General features: G+C 48.4%; 1 protein-coding gene across 2 annotated transcripts in view; it reads left to right on the top strand.

The window, feature by feature from the left end:
- DGKG (diacylglycerol kinase gamma) overlaps nt 1-16,612 on the top strand; it is a 212,015-nt gene that overhangs the window by 109,114 nt on the left and 86,289 nt on the right. For both annotated transcript variants that reach the window (XM_073803991.1, XM_033855609.2), the window contains 3 exons: nt 3,019-3,108; nt 5,181-5,341; nt 13,030-13,094. In XM_073803991.1, the coding sequence (XP_073660092.1) occupies nt 3,019-3,108; nt 5,181-5,341; nt 13,030-13,094 (316 nt within the window). The remainder of the gene's footprint in view (nt 1-3,018; nt 3,109-5,180; nt 5,342-13,029; nt 13,095-16,612) is intronic.

The following is a 16,612-nucleotide window of genomic DNA, read 5'->3' as shown; positions in this document are numbered from 1 at the left end:
GAGTCAAGGATGGGCCAGGATAGACCCTGAACAGGGTGGAGAAGCCTGGGCCCCCAGGGGTCGTAAGCAGACCACCTGGAGGAGGGGGACCGGCACCCCGCACACCTGCCACATCTACTCCCCCACAGGCACTTTGGTTTCCATGGACACAGCCCTGCCAAGCAGCCACCCACGCTCTCCTGTCACCTCGGGCTCTGGAGTTGTTTGTGGGAGGAGGGAGGCGTCCTCTGGGAGCCGAGGAAGGAGAAGCTGATCAGCAGGGGGTGGATGGCTGCAGTACCTGGAGCTGCTCGCACGGGTCCCTCTCCATCGGGAAGGAGAAAGTAGGCTTTGCTGATAAGTTTTATCAAATTCAGCTGCAGAGGACACAGGTGATATACGCTGCCCAGAACAGAAAGGTCATGTGAGGTGATCTGCTTTTTCACAGGTTAGTGGCCCAAAGATTAAAAAACAAGGGTAAAAGGAGTAACTGCACAGTTTTCATTCATTCAAGAGAGAGGCTGAAGCCCTTGTTCTGTGCTCTCCGCCGCCCCATTTCGGTCCCCTCTCTGATGTGCTGTCCTGCTACAGCCAGAGTGGTCATTCCTGAATGTCAGTGGGGTTGTGATGTGTGCAGAGCACATCAGTGGCTTCCCAGGATTCTTAGATAAAGATAAAAGCTCCTCAGATGCTCCACAGGCCCTAAGTGGTCTAGCAGCTGCCCACCCAGCCTCATTTCCTACCGCCATCCTCTCCCTCTAGACCCAGACATCCAGTCCCTCTCTCAGACCCTTGAAGGCACCAGTGTCCCTTCTACCACAGGGCCTGTGTTTTCTGCTCCCCTGGCCTTTGCTTGGTCCGCTTCTACTTCAGATTTCAGCCAAAGTGTGGCTTCCTCAGGGAAGCCTTCCCTGATAACTCATTACAGGACCACACTCCTTTCCTTCCCAGTATGAATCTGAAATTATGCATCATTTCTATGAAGACCTTGTTAATAGCTGTCTCTCCCTCTCAACTGTAGGTACCATGAGAGCCGGAGCCATGGCTTTTTTGCCTGCTATTAGAGCCAGAACACCTAACACGGCACCTTGGCCTTCAGTAAATATGTGTGGAGATACTATGATGAATGAGCTATAGTTCCCCCAGGGAGGTTACAGGACATTTGGGGAACATCCCCCAGGGAGGTTACAGGGCATTTGGGGAACAAACAAGTAGTCAGTTACAAGACAGTGTGATGAGATCGCCCCTGGTACTAAAGAAACACTCTGGAGAGGCACCAGGTCCAGACTAGGGCAACCAGGGAGGGCTCTGTGCTGAGCAACAGAGAGCTTGTGGTTTAAGGCCCTGAAAGCACTTTAGCAAGGTTGACATGTCGAGTGGGAGGCAGGACATGAGAAGGATGAGGCTAGAGAGAAAGGCAGAGCCAGGAAGGGCTTCGCTGCATGCTAAGGGGTGGTGGGAGCCATGGTAGAAGGGAAAGCAGTGGACTAGTGTGATCAGGCTCATGGTTCAAGGATTTCCTGCCTGGGTAGAAGTGTGGAGAACACACTGGAGGCTGAGAAGGCAGAGAGGAGGCTGCTGCAGCAATAGCAGTGGGAAGGAATCATACCGTACCAGAACTCAGCCATCACCACGGGATGGAGAGGAGAGATTGCTTGAAGAGCTATTAAGGGGATAGCATATAGAAATTGATGTGTAAATGGATGTGGGACAGCATATAGAAATTGGTGTGTGAAGGAAAAATCTAGAATGACATCCATGTTTCTAGCCTTGACACCGTGAGGATGGTTGATCTGATGGGATGGGAACCACAGAAGAAGGGGCAGACCTAAGCAAACAAGGGCCTTCCAGGCAAAGGGAAGAGCACATGCAAAGGCAGGGAGGCATAAATGTGGACTGTGTGTTCTGAGAAAATGAGAGAGTCCAGTGATTTACTCCATCTCAACCCTCTTGGTGGTAGTTTCAGCCCTGAGTCTTGCCTAAGCTCAGCCACTTCCGGCATGAGTCCGATTACCTGGGGCATCTATGAACACCTGTTCTGCTGGGGCAGCCCTAGCATGAGCTTCACGCAGGATGCTGTTTCTTGCATCACTCCCCACTCAACCCCCAGCCATGCTTCCCAGTCACATCCCTCACATCCTCCCCCGGCACCTGGTGCACTGAGGTTTATGTAAGTGGTGTCCTCCGGAGCCCAGTGGGTGTCTGGCTTCCTTCAGCTTTTCCAGCTCAGCCAACATGCTGCTGTAGACCTACAGCCAGATTAAAACATACATGTTCTGATGTGCTTCCTCTAACAGTTCAGTCTGGTGCTCCTTTACAACCATCATGGGAGACAGGATTAGGAATCGGTGTGTTTGCAGGTCTGGGAGGTGGTGGAAGTGGCAAACTGGTACCCGGGTGCCAAATAACACCTGGGGGTTTTGCTTCTTAGACACAGTGTTATTTTTAAGCTTCTGAGCCTGAATGACTTGAGGCGAGGCATCTTCAGTTTTCCAAGTGCCCCACCATTTTCTGATATCTCAGACCCACCTGTTTTACTATTTATGCACCTGCCTGGCCTCTGAAGAAAGGAGGAGCATGGACTTGGAGCCACAGAGATCTGGGTTTGGATCCTGGCTGTGGAATGACTTTCCCTCTGTGAACCTCCATTCCTTCATCCATGAGAATGATAATACCTTGCAGGGTCTGTCTGAGGGATAAATGGGGTAAATGCTACTTATCATTAAAGATTAAAACTGTGCAAACTAATGTTTTTGAGCTATGTGCTTTCACCCCAAAGGAAAGAATTAGGATGAAATGAGGATAAACAGGTGAAAGTTACAGGGAGACAGATTTAACTCAATTTGAAAGATTCCTTTGCAGTGGTTAACACACTGCAGATGGAAAAGATGGCTTTAGGAAGTAGTGAGTTCCACATCAGGAGAAGAATTCAAACAATGCTATGGAGGGCTTCAAGCATTAGATCAGGGATAACTAGACAACTTGAGCCTTCTATAATCACATGGCATATGGTTCTCTCTTCCTCTTCACGGGTTGCAGATAAGGCCAACTTCGCAAAGCATCCACCCGTGGCTGTCCTGCCTCTTGGAACGGGAAATGACCTGGCCCGCTGTCTCCGCTGGGGAGGGGGTGAGTCTGCATGGGAGAGGCCTTACCCTGGAGACGAGTGCTCCAATCTACAGGGAGGCTCTGCAGAGCTAGGCTGAACTTCCCTCTTAGGGATCACATTCCACGGAGTAATACTCAACTCTGGGATCATCTCTACTCCACACTTTTTCTTTAACCTCCATTCCATGCCGATGCCTGTGTCTACCCCTCACTAGATTTACTGTCAGCCTGAAACTCAGCTTCGAGTCTGCCTCCCCCAGTAGAACAAGTCAACTTCAGGGTGGAATCTCCTTTGTCTCCCCTCCAGGGTTCATCCCAGTAGGGCTCACTTAGGGATTTTTCTGCATGAAATTCCCCCTCTCCAAATTATTGATCTTCTGAATTAGGATTCAGAATGCAGACCGAAAAGCCACTTCGCCAGCTACTAGGGGCGTCCAGATCATCTTAGGGCCCCATGGCCAGGGGCCCTCATTTTGAAATTCACCGAAGGGGGGAACTCAGAATGGTAGCCAGCTTACAGTGCAATGGGCAGGAGCTAAGGAGAACCTTGCAAACTGCAACAGCCCCTGTGGAGCTGGGCGTGCTCCAGAGAGTGGAGAGGTTCTGGTCAGCACATGGAACAGACAGATCAGCCTGGCAGGCAGAATTGGGGTGAGACTCCACGTGGCAGATCAATTCCGAGCGTGATCCAAGACCAGGCCGGCAGCGGTCAGTGTGCGTGCTTGGAGGGCAGGGGCAGAGCAAGCAGGAGCCAGCCCTAGAAGGAAGCTGGCAGGTGTGGGCAGAGCTCCCAGGGTCCTCAACCACACACTGGGCTAAGGAAGGACCCTCTTTTCAAGAGGGGACAGGCAAACTTGTAGCCCCACACGCTCTGGGCATCTAGGCAGCATAGCGAGGCACACATTTCACACAGCCTTGTGCTCCCTGATAGCATCAAGGCCCTCAGCTACCTTGTTGGTATTGCTGTCTTGTGAGGCATCCCCTAAGGAGCGGACTAGAGCCCTGACAACTTGAAAATACTCTCTAGGGTTGCCCCAGGAACATGGAAGTGTTATTTGAAAGAAAAGATTGTCTCTCCCAGTAACTTCTCACTTACAGTTCACTTGCTACATTAATTTTCTATTGCTACTATGTAATAGTAACAAATGATTATAAACATAGAGGCTTAAAACATCCATTTATCAGCTCACAGTCCTGTAGGTCAGAAGTCCTGGAACAGCGTGACTGGGTCTTCTGCTCAGGGCCTCACAGGGTAGAATCAGGGCACTGAACAGGCTGCGCTCCTCTCTGAAGACTCTGGGGGAAGAATTTGTTTCTAAATTCATTCAGGTTGTTGGCCAAATTCAGTTCTTTGTGGTTGTAGAACTGAGGTCCCTGTCTCCTTGCTGGTTGTCAGCTGGGACCACTCTTAGATCCTAGAGGCCTCCCGTGTTCCTTGCCCGATGGATCCCTCCATCTTCAAAGCTGGCAGAAGAGAATCCCCCTTAATTCCAATCCCTCTCAAGTTTCAAATCTGTTTCTTAAGGGAAAGCCCAGTCTTTCTGAGGACGCACCTGGTTAGGTCAGATCCACTCAGGATAATTTCACTTTCTTGAAGTCAGCTGTGCCATGTAATATACCAAATGATGACCGTGGCTACCCCATCTTATCCACAGGTCCTGGGGGTTTGCTGGGTATATATACCCCGGGGGCAGGAAATGTGGGGACCGTCTTAAAATTCTGCCTACGGTGCTGTCCATCTCCATCATGACACAGTCCTGGAACAGATCCTTAGTTCTCCCATGTGCAGCTTCCCAGCCATCCAGCCCACCAATTCCCCAGGGCTCACTTCAGCTACACAGGCCTGCCCATCTTTGGCCAGCACCCAGCCCTACCCCTGTTACTCTGGCTTCCAGATCACCCCAGCTTCTTTCTAATACTCCATATTGTCCTCTCCTTCTCTGTGGCCCAGGGAACCCGAGTGCCTCTGGCCCACAGACACACTGGGGAGTCTCCTGGCCCCAGATGCCCAAGGGGTTCCCTGCCCTGACTGTTGCATCAGCAACAACTTAGCCTTTCTGCTCTGGGGGTAAATGCAGTGCTGTGCTCCACAGGTTATGAAGGGGGCAGCCTGACAAAAATCCTGAAGGACATTGAGCAGAGCCCCTTGGTGATGCTGGACCGCTGGCATCTGGAAGTCATCCCCAGAGAGGAGGTGGAGAATGGGGACCAGGTCCCGTACAACATCATGAACAACTACTTCTCCATCGGCGTGGTGAGTTGGCCAGGGATGGCTTTTCTGAACGGGAGACAAGTGCCCGGGTGGGCAGGAAGGGTTCTAGTCTTCCACTGTCCCCTCTGGGTCCCTATTCTTTACCTATCCCGGCTGCCCCCAGCCTCGACTCAGGTCCAGGCCTCCTTGCATCTGGCCTGGGCATGGACATCCTTATCGTACCAAGCCCCGCCCATGATTATGGAGGAAGCTCCTGCCCGTGTCATTCAAAAGACAGCACATTTTTCAAAAGACCTATTTACCCTTTGGATAATTTGAAGTAGTTAAAGAAAAGCGACACCAAGAAATAAGCAAGGGCTGAGGTCAGAAGGAGACTCTCAGGTGAGCTTCCGGAGTTGGAAATTCTGATCCTCCAGGGAAGACGTTGTCTCAAGCTGGCTCTACTGGCTTAGCTCTCAGAATTCCATCTCTCCTGTTCTCTCCCCTCATCCCAGCCCCACTCCCCACAGTCCAAGTGCTCATAAGCCTCTGGGGCATCTCCTCCTGGCTGACCCCTCAGGCTGAGCTCTGTGTTCCCCCTGGTGCTCCCACAGCCCTCTGTGCTCACCTCTGCCTTAGATTGAAGGGGTTGTTTTATTGTGCCTGTCTCAGTCCTCCTGAAACACACACACACGCACGTACACACGCACGCACCCATACACGTACACACACAGACACACAGACGGTAGAAGGACAGCACCACGTTCCTCTTTCTCCCCTAGCTCCCATCACATGTAGCACAGCTCAGTTGGTTTGTTTTGTTGAACTCAGCTTCTGGTCCAAAGTGCATGGGGTGGACACTGCTGCCCAAACTGTTGGGGACAGCACTGGGGAGAAAAGTTATCGATCATTTCCATAAATAGAACTGGGGTTTGGGAGGAAGGTGAAACAAAGATACTAGCATTTATTGAGCACCTACTGTGTGCTCTCCATGGTGCTACACTTTAGTCCTCACAGCAGTCCTGCAGGTATTATTGTCCCCACCATCCGCATGTTACAGATGAAGCCTCAGGACACCGGGCGAGGAAGTGCACACACACTGTACCTTGCTCCGAAGCCAGGTTCCTTCCTCTCTGCTTCCCTGTCTTCGGAATTATGCTGCCCAGTTTCATACGCACATAAGCTCCTCCAGACCAAGACTGTGTGATCATCTCAATCATAACCTGTGCCTCTTTTGCAAATGTTGGTGGTTTAAAAAAAGGAAAGAAAAAGAGAAATGATAGGTAGCTTGAGGGAAGAGCAGGGTTAAGGAAAGGGTTTTGTTTTTTAATAAGAAAACTAAAAGGAGAACCGTGAAAGAGAAAAGGAATAATAATAATACCTTATATTTATGGGATTTAAAATTTACCATATTCACAGATATTTTGATTCTTATGATTACACTGGAGGGCAGTACTACCTCCGCTCTGTAAGTGAGGAAATAGAGGATTAGACTAAGGGATTTGCCTTCATTTTCTGACTCCGAATGCCGCCCTCTTTTTCTATTACTAAAACAGAAGAGAGAGGCATTGCTGGACCCGTGATCAGGCTCTCAGAGGATGGGGCCGCTGGACGAGAAACATATTCAGGAGTCTCTGCTGTCCTGATATGGTTTATCTCCCCAGCTCCCCTGCCCTCATGGGGGAAGACGTCTTTCCCTAGCACCCTCCAGCTCCTCCCCCAGTGACCTAGGCAGACCTCTCCCTCCTTTTCTTGGCTCAAAAGCCCCTCTCCTTTGGGACCACCTGCTCAGGGTCCACTTCACGCAGTCTTCAGCTTCTGCAAATCAGACTTGACTGACAGGTCTGGTGTTCGGGGGGTCAGAGGACTTCTGGAGCACGGGCTTCCCATCTTTACAGTGTGACAGAAACTCGTGTCCTTTTTCCTAAACCAGAGGATAACTTGCTGACGTGTACTGAGTACCTAATGCACACCAGGCACAGTGTCCCTATTGGTGGGTACAGCCCTTGCCCTTTTACATTTTGTAAGAAGGATCTGTAGCTTAGAAAGATAGAGACCAGTCCAAGCTGGTGAGTGACAGAGGCGGGAATCACTAGAGTTCCAGTGCCCACCTAGCTATGGACCCTGAGCCATGCAGCCTCTGCACAGCCCTCCATCTCCATGCTGCCGAATGCAGCAGCATTGAGTGGGGAGGCGGGCCTTAAAATCTAGTGCGTGATGGCTCGCCTATACCCCACCTGTACCCTTGGTCAGAAATGCAGATTCCAGCCCCGTGACAGATCCTGATTCATATTGATTCAGTTGGTCCGGGCAAGGTCTGGGAATTTGCATTTTTAACAAGCCCCTGAGATAATTCTGATGCAGACAGTCCCAATCAGGTCCTCAGTGAGTGAAGACAACCCGTTAGAACAGAGAAGGATGGTCAAAGGAAGTGGTTCTTCACAGGAGCAGAACCCAGATCTGAAGTAGGTGACAGAGAGAAAAGATAGAAAGGAGGGGAAAGCAGCACCTGTAAGCCACGGGCCAGAAGTGAAAGCTGAGCCGCAAGACTGGGTGATCTGCCTGGGAGCTTCCAGATGGCAGGTTACACCCACGGCTGCCTTCAGAGTCCTCAGCTGCAAGTCTTTCTTAACATGCCCAGCTCTGGCTGCCAGAAAAAACAGGATTCCTAAGGCCTTCCCGTCCATCTGTGCCGAGCGCCATATGCAAAAAATGACATTCACTTGGTATTGCTGACCAAATGGATGACCATGCCGAAAAGGAAGATACAGCTTCCCCTCAACTAGATAACCAAGCCCTAACCCCAAAAGCCAAAACTGAGTGTGGTTTTAATTCATTCTTACAAATAAGACGGAAGTGGGTGGGGGGATGGGAGGGAGGGAGGGAGGAAAAGAAGGAAAGAATACAGACTAATTGTCCCCCAAGGAAATGCATAGAGGGACTTCCCTGGCAGTCCAGTGATTAAGACTCCACGCTTCCACTTCAGGGGGCTCGGGTTCTATCCCTGGTCGGGGAACTAAGATATCCCGCATGCTGCGTGGTTCAGCAAAAAAAAAAAAAAAAAAGGAAATGCATAGGAACAGATTCTCCATTTCTTTCAGCGGTCAAGATATTTATTTGCCCTGGGCTGACCTATAATAATCCAATCGGTTCATCTTTCAAATTATGAAGAACTTCACAAAATCGTTCTGTTTTTTTTCATATACCTTTAGCTTGTGCGTGTTTAATATTTTATTGCAAAGCAGTGAAGAACCAGGATTGTTTTTATCTCACTGGTGTACCCTTAGCCTTGTCTCAATAAAATGCTTGCAGGGTTTGTGTGCTCACTCTTTAAAAGCTGGAAAGGGAAATTCTTGAGAAAACAAGTAGCCAACATGTAACCCTAAGAGAATCTGGGGCTGACATTTGCAGAAGCTCTTGCTCCCTATTTGACTTCCCAAACTTTGTAAGAGGAGAAGTAGTATGTAAACCAACCCCCAGTTTGACTTCCTTAAGATGATTAGAGTCGGACTCCTTTGGCAAAGAGAGCTGCAGTCTTCGCCTCTTTTGGAGGACCTGGAATATCTTACTGATATCCAGTGTCTGCTGCCCTGCACTTGTAAAGGTGGTGACAGTGACCGCTGCCATGGTGTCCCTAGGTGGTAAAGAATTCACCCTGATGAGTTCACTCACTCCTCTTGGTGCCAATAGAACCCATTTTATAGATGGAGGGATAAGCAGGGCAGACTCCTACCCTAATGAGAGAGTGACAAGGGCCTCACTGTCACCACATTCCCATCACCCACAAGACACGCCAGCTCCCCGCCAACGAAGAGCAGAGATTGTTGGCCTTCTCAGCCCTGAGACCTGATAACACCCACTGGCAGGAGGTTTTAAACGCAGTCATTCAGGACGCTACTTCCTCTGACTTCTCTGGCCTCCTCATCCCTGCTCTTTATTTTTGGATTTGCAGAAATGTCAGGATGGCCAGGTATCAGTGACAGGAAGTTTGGGACTGCAAAATAATTCCTGTGGTATATGTAATTCTGAACACCTCAAAGGCTCTGCTTTCACTGAGCCTTAACGGGAGGAGTAAACAGCTAATCCCTTGAGTCAATGAAATCTATTTCTGATGCTAGGGGAACCCAGGGGCCAAGGAGAGGCCAGAGTCATTACACTAACCCACACATCATCTTCTACCTGACATTCTGTACTTATTAGACTTTAAGTTTCCACAATGGTAGACCCATTAGGGAATTTGTCAGAAAGTCATCATTTCCCTGCAGCTTTTAAATTCCTTCAGCCTCATGTTCTTGTCTGTCACCTATGAGAGCCAGGAAGGTACTTGAACAATGGGCCGGGCCCCACTGAGAGGTGTCTTGGACAAGGGGTCTACACTCTTTTTCATTCCCCAATCTGCTGTCATTTTTCAGAACAAGCCAAATTCCAAATAATGTGTCTTATTGTGTCCTTTCTGTTTTTTTTTTATCTCCATAGATTGCCAAAGTGACTTAGACCTACACTGTCCAATATGGTAGCCATTAGCCACATGTGGCTATTGTGTACCTGACATGGGGTTACTCTAAGTTGAGAGATGCTATAAGTATAAAGTACACATCAAATTTCAAAAATGTAGTCTGAATGAATTTTAAATATCTCAGTGATTTTTAGATTAACTACATGTTGTAGTGATAATATTTGTGAATTGAAATGTATTATTAAAATTAATTCCATCTGTTTCTTTTCACTTTTTTTTTTTTTTTTTGCGGTACGTGGGCCTCTCACTGCTGTGGCCTCTCCCGTTGCGGAGCACGGGCTCCAGACGCGCAGGCTCAGCGGCCACGGCTCACGGGCCCAGCCGCTCCGCGGCATGTGGGATCCTCCCGGACTGGGGCACAAACCCGTGTCCCCTGCATCGGCAGGTGGACTCCCAACCACTGCGCCACCAGGGAAGCCCTCTTTTCACTTTTTTAATGTGGCTACTAAAATTTTTTAAATTTATTTCTATTGGACGGGACTGGCCTAGACATCCAAATAGCTCAGAGTCCAAATGACTACTGCTTATATTTGGAAGGGGCACAGGAATCTTTTGTCCAACTCTGCACTTGGGAATTTTAGTTCAGGAAAGAGTAGCCATGTGTCCATACTGCTTTTATCTCCTTTTCACCCCACACCTCATAGAAAGGACCCTGGAGAATGAGGCCATCAGAAATGGGGGTGCAATTCCCACCTCCACCCCCACCATCCGAACAGAAGTCTCATTTTGCTGGAATTATTACAAGAAAGGGTTGGAACCATGGTAGCACTGGTTTCTAAAATTTAAATGAAGTCACTACTGAATGTACGTACAGCCAGCTCAGGGCCTGGCACAGAGAAGCCCAGAAGAGGAGGGAGGTGAATCTTGCCTCTCTTTTTCAGCCCCAGGTAGAGAACCATGGTCAGAGTCTTTACCAGCATTGTCTTTTCAAAACCGAACAGCAAAGGACCTGCTCAACTCCCTCTGACCACTTTGTGTATTTACCACAGGATTACATTGTCAAATTAGGAACCACATGCTTAACTAGTAATATTGTAAAGGCTGGTCTTTGTGAAAAGAAGCTTTGCAAAACCTAGTTATGAAAAAGAAAAAAAAAAACAAGGATAATCGGAACTACACAGAGGACAGGGGCCTGTGCACATATCCCAGGGAATTAAAAAACCAGGAGCCAGTCATAACAGCGTTGGGGGCAGGGGATAGTGAAATACAGATCGTGCCAGGCAACATGTGATTGCTTTCTTCTTTTCTTTCTTCTTTCTTTTTTCCTGACAGAAGAAAATTAGTGCTTCAAAAGAACACAAGTAGATGGAATGTTTTCTTGAATTCTAAAGAAGCATTTGACAGATGTCACATGAATCTTATTCAGAGTGTTCACGAAACTTGCTCAGAGGAGGGAACTGGGGGCATGAAGTGCTCCTGCCTGGAGAAGCTGTGCAGGCTGGATAGGCCCAGAGGACAGAGGCCCCCCCCAGGGTGTTGCATCTCTCCCACCGTTGTCCACAGGGGTGCCTAAACTTCAACTCTTGATGTGTCTTAAAAAACTAACAAAGAAATCAATAACTAGAGTTTAAATGTTAAATTACCAATACATTGTTTCAGCAAAGAATGTTTGCCAACCATAAAATAAGCCCACATCCTTGACTTGCCCTGTCCGCCTTTCAACAGGGCCTGCTAGCTGGGTTTACTTCTCTGCCAAGTGCAAATATTACAAAAGCTCCTCTTTGCCCCCAACTCGCTTCTGGATTTTCTGTCCCCACCCTTAGCCTGTATTTTACTCCCCACACACAGCACATGCTCAAAATAAGCTTCTGCACTGAGCTACACCTCCTGATGTTAAAAAAAATTATTTTTTCAGAAATTTTCTTTTGTCGGATTTCCATATCAAGAAAAGAAATTAATATGCACTAGCTGAAAATTCACTGTGTGGAATTTGAGTTTTCTTTTAGCTACACAGTCCAGTAAATGAGTTTCTGTATCTTTTTTTCCCTGCACGAATCTGAATCAGCTCCCTTGTTCTGTCTCCACTCCCCCCACCCCCTCCCCTCCCACCCTCCCCCACACCCTCCCCCACACCCTCCCATCCCCTCTCACCCCCTCTCCTCCCACCCTCCCCCACCACCCCCCACCATTCCTAGTTCAATTAGCCTGTTTATTTCTAAAACCCACCACCTGTGCCCCCCCCAGATGTGCTGGGGGGAGGCCTGAGCGGCGAAGGCGGGGCGTAGCACATTCTTTTGCTGGAAAAGGAGACCATTAACAAGGGCAGAGGACCAAATTTGAGGAAGAAAGATGAGTTCAGTTTTAGGACTGAAATTCAGGTTTGGTTCTAGAGTGATACACTGTGGAGACATCAGCAGCTACATGCTAGTAACAACTATGAGAACTCAAGATGGCCCGTGGCATGGAGTGTAGGCTGCAGAATGGGCTCAGGGCTGTGAAGTTCTGCTCCGAGCATGGAGAGCCCGGAAGCATGGTGACGTGAGAACTATCCTAACTGTGAGTTCTGAGGAGCAGGTGGCCAAAGTGCAGCAAAGGAATGTGCTAATAGGAGGACAGCAAAGTGTCCGTAGAATGTGATAATGAGACTCTTACTGACCTTGGGGAGAGTTGTTTCCATGGAGTGATCAAGAGGCAGAAGTCAGAAGTTTAAATATATTTTTAATTATCTGCTAAGCCTGTTATCCAATGCTACCAATTCTGTCTACTGATAGGGATGATTAAGAGTTAATATATAACAGCATCTACCAACATCAGTTTTCTGGTTTAGAGAGTTATGTAAGATGTTATCACTGGGGGGAGCTGGGTGAAAGGGACACAGGGACTCTCGGTACTATTTTTGCAGCTTCTTATGAATATTCCAGAATACAAAGTGTTTTTTTAAAGAGTGAATAGGGTGAGGCATTTCCAAACACTCACACTCAGCCCCACGTGGGCTTCTGCGTTCTTACTGCTCACAGACCCAGACACGCTCCCTGCCCCCAAAGGGCAGCCGCATCCCCTTTCGCTCTCCCTGAACTCGGGCGGGTAGAGGGTGAACATTGCAGACTATAACAGGATGGGGGGCACTGGCCCCTAACCTTGGACGTGGTGTCCAGCCTCTATGGGGGCCTCCCCGGTCTCCCCTGTGAGATCTGGGGGATTTCGGTGAGAGAGTGTGCTCGCTTCCCTTCCTTCCACGTTATGCAGGGTCAGGACCACTAACCAGGGATCTGCTTTCTGTCCCTTTGCCTTTCAGGATGCTTCCATCGCACACAGATTCCACGTGATGAGAGAGAAACACCCTGAAAAGTTCAACAGCAGGTAAGAAGGCCCAGCGGGTGTAGCCGGGGCTGCACTGCCCACCTGCCCTGCCTGCGCGGCCACCGGTCCCAGGCCTCCACCTGCTCTCACCGAAATGTTCTCGCCTGGCTGCCCAGTGCTTTTCCTGCCACGTTGCCGGAAGGAGGGCTTCCATTTCCAAGAAGAAAGCAATGTCAGAAACCTGTCGCAGTCTGGTGGCCTTTCCCCTCGCAGAGGGTGGTGTGCAGAGGGAGGGCCTGGGGCCAGGAGGGAGGGCGTGGTGCGCCCGCTTTGGGGAGTGGGGGTCTGCGCTTGACTAACTGGATCCCCCTCGTGGGGCGCGCCGCTTTCTCAAAACCAACTGCTCCCAGCCCCAGTCCCTTGACTCCTCGGGTGAGGGGCTGGCAGGGGTCAGAGGCCTCAGCTTCCCCTCGTTGCAAAGAGGAGGGGGTGGCGGCTCGCGTCCCGGGCCGAGCGGGCCGAGAGGGCGGCGCCTCCGCCTCCGCCTTCCCTGCCAGCAGAGGGCAGCAGAGGGAGGCCCTGCAGAGGCGGGGAGCCCACTCGAGCCCAGCCTCAGCCCGCGCACCTGGGAAGGCAGGCTGTGAGGTCCAAAAACCAAGCAGAAGAGAAAACCAGATCATTTGCAAAGTCAAACCATTCTGCCGGCGGGTAGCATATGGCCACCCTGGGATTGCTCAGTTACCTGTCTCCATTCCTCCTTGTCCTCTTCTCGGTGGTTAATTTGCGTTCTTTCTCTTTCCTTTTTGTTGGACCTTATCTAAGTGACCACTTGATCCCACCCCACCCTCAGGCAGGTGGGGAGGAGAGGGGGTATTAATTTGGGCTCAGTTTGAGTCTAAGAGACTTGACTTTATTTCGCCCACCAAGCAGCAGTCCAGTGTTACCCGCACACGTTCATTTAAAGCCAGGCACTCCCACAGACCTCCATCATTTTCATCCCTCCTCGTCTCCCCGGACCCCATGGCTGGGAGGTTAACCAAGAATCAGAAAGTCTTTTTCGGGATCAGAAACTGAACATAATGAAGCTACTTTGACTTCAGGAAAAGTGATCTGTGGAGTCTAATAGCTGAGCTAACCTTATTCGAATGTACTTTCTCTCACACACACCAAGTCAGTTCACAGAACACTATTAACATGTATATTTTCAGCCCCTACTCCTATTATAATCATAAACTTACAGATCAACTGATGCTCTTCTCACAGTCTTTTTCACTCTAATATATATACCAAAAAAATCACTTTAAAAAAATACTTCTCTTCCATCCATTCCAGACTTTTAAGGTCCTCTTTTTACACAGGTACCATTATGCATACTCATGCATACATGCTTGATAAGATGCCAAATGTTTGTGAAATCCATGGGGGGTTCTGTTCATTCATTCAATGAATGTATCTTTTGAAAACAGTACCAGGCACTGTTGTATGGGTGTTTTGGATAGACATGTGTAGGGGGCTCACAGTGCAGGTGTGGAGACAGACTGGAAAGCAGCATTGCAGAGTGATCTGTGTTAAACGATATGAATCAAGGTGACATAAAGCAATGGCATGGAATTTGATGTGGAGGGTCTTCCAACTAGAGAGATGCCTGAACCAAGACACAGAAAACAAGTAACTACTTTCCAGGTTGACAGAAAGAGAAGGTCAACCCAGCGAGAAGGAACCAAATGTACCAGAAGATCCAAAGGAGTGATGGAAAACAGCCTGCTTGGGCAAGAGCAAGCTATTCAGTGTGGTCTGTTGTGTGGTCTCCTTTAGTGGAAAGAAGCAAAACCTCCGCAGTTTGTAGAGAGCAAGGAAGCAGAAGGAGGGAAGAATTTCTCCATACTGCAAAAATCAATAGACAGGTCAACGTATGACATAAATAGAGCAATCATCAATTATCCACATGATTAAGTACAGTTAGAAAGATACCTCTGTCAGAAAAAAAGTTGTAACTTCATTTCAACCCAAGTATGAACAGTTTCACTGTGATCTGAATGACTGCTTTTCCTCCCCACTTCCCAGTTTCCATCAACAAGACTACTCTTTGCAGTTAGGTGTGTATCTTACTCTTCACCTGGTTGAGGTCAAGGTCATGTGGTCACCTAAGGATGCCAGACACAGGGATTTGCATGTAAATCCACGTGCCTACTAACAAGTGAAGATGTAGTGGCGTAGAGGTAGGCCCTGTTTCACAAGGTCCCAGAACACTTCCTGTTAAGAACTTTTGAGTCCATGCTGCTTCTACCCTGCCTGCTTGCTCATGTTGAAAATACCCAGGAATGCACAGTTTGTCCACTGAGAGGCCGGCGAGCAGCCATGTTTTTCCAGGATTCCTTATTTAGCTTTGGAGATGGTTTTAAATAGGCAGGTGGTTGTTGCCATGGTTACCCCATTACACCAGCAGCTAAATTTAGGAAGGGCCACAAGGGATAGGAAGAAAGCTTGATACGGGGATTTGGAAATGTAAATGATATTATCAAACAAGGTTTCAGTTTTACTCAGCTAAACTTAGGTTTTCCAAAGAGTAGTCACTGCTTGGCTGGATGCCCTTACTGTTAATGCCTGGGACTAGGCCCTCAGGGATAACCCTGAGGTTAAATCTAGGGAGTTGTAACTGTTTTGTTTTGCTTTGTTTTGAACAAGCAAATGTGACTAGTCAGGGCTAGAATTTATCAGGAAACTTGAATCTTTTGCGTTGCTCATTCGGTTTTCTGGGCTATTCTAACAAGAATTCTTAACCTAGGTACAAGGGCTGCAGGAGGCCTGAAGACACCTTGGAATTGTATGTAAGATATTGAGTACATTTTTCTGGAGAGAATGTCTGTAACTATCAGAAGGTTCTTGAAGGGACCCATGACCGCTCAAACTGTTAAAACTAACAGTTCTGAGCCCTCTTTGAGTCCTAAGAGGCATCAAATTATGACTCAACTGTTGGGGTTTCAGGAAATTCTTCCCCCAGTGGCCTCTCGACATAGGTTGTTTGTTGGCAAGGAAGGTGGTTGGTTGCACACAACTGGTGTTCCCTGTGGAATCGTTTTGTTCATGGAGTAAGAACCAGGCCCAAGGATGCTGGATGATGAGCCGGGTGTGATGTCAAGTATTAGAAGACCTTTAATGGCAGGGATAGGGCTATATTGAGTTCCTTCTGCTTCCTAATCGTTAACAGGCTAATTACTAATTGCTAACTTAGGAATGTTATGAAATTTATCATCTCATTGTTGGCATAAACAAAAGAGAGATTTAATTCACCTGAGATTATATAATGTGTTATTAAGGGTAATTAAGACATGGTTCCTGCCTTCAGGGAATTCATAGTCTAGCAAAGAAAAAATAAGCCTCAAATATTTTTTACAAAATGATTTTCACATACAAAGAGGCTACATGTTGTAGGTCATAGAGTATACAGGAAGCTGTATAGTATAAGACACTTATTAATGGTCGTATCCTAACATCACTTGTAAATGAATCGTTTAGAGTGCAGAAATTGTGTTGTAAGGGAACCAAACTAAGAACTGTTATTTTTTGAGCTCCTACTA

The sequence above is a fragment of the Tursiops truncatus genome, chromosome 4 (genome assembly GCF_011762595.2).
Source record: "Tursiops truncatus isolate mTurTru1 chromosome 4, mTurTru1.mat.Y, whole genome shotgun sequence".
Lineage (NCBI taxonomy): Eukaryota > Metazoa > Chordata > Mammalia > Artiodactyla > Delphinidae > Tursiops > Tursiops truncatus.
Note: the sequence above shows the minus strand (reverse complement) of the source record. Positions and strands in the feature narration are given on the sequence as shown.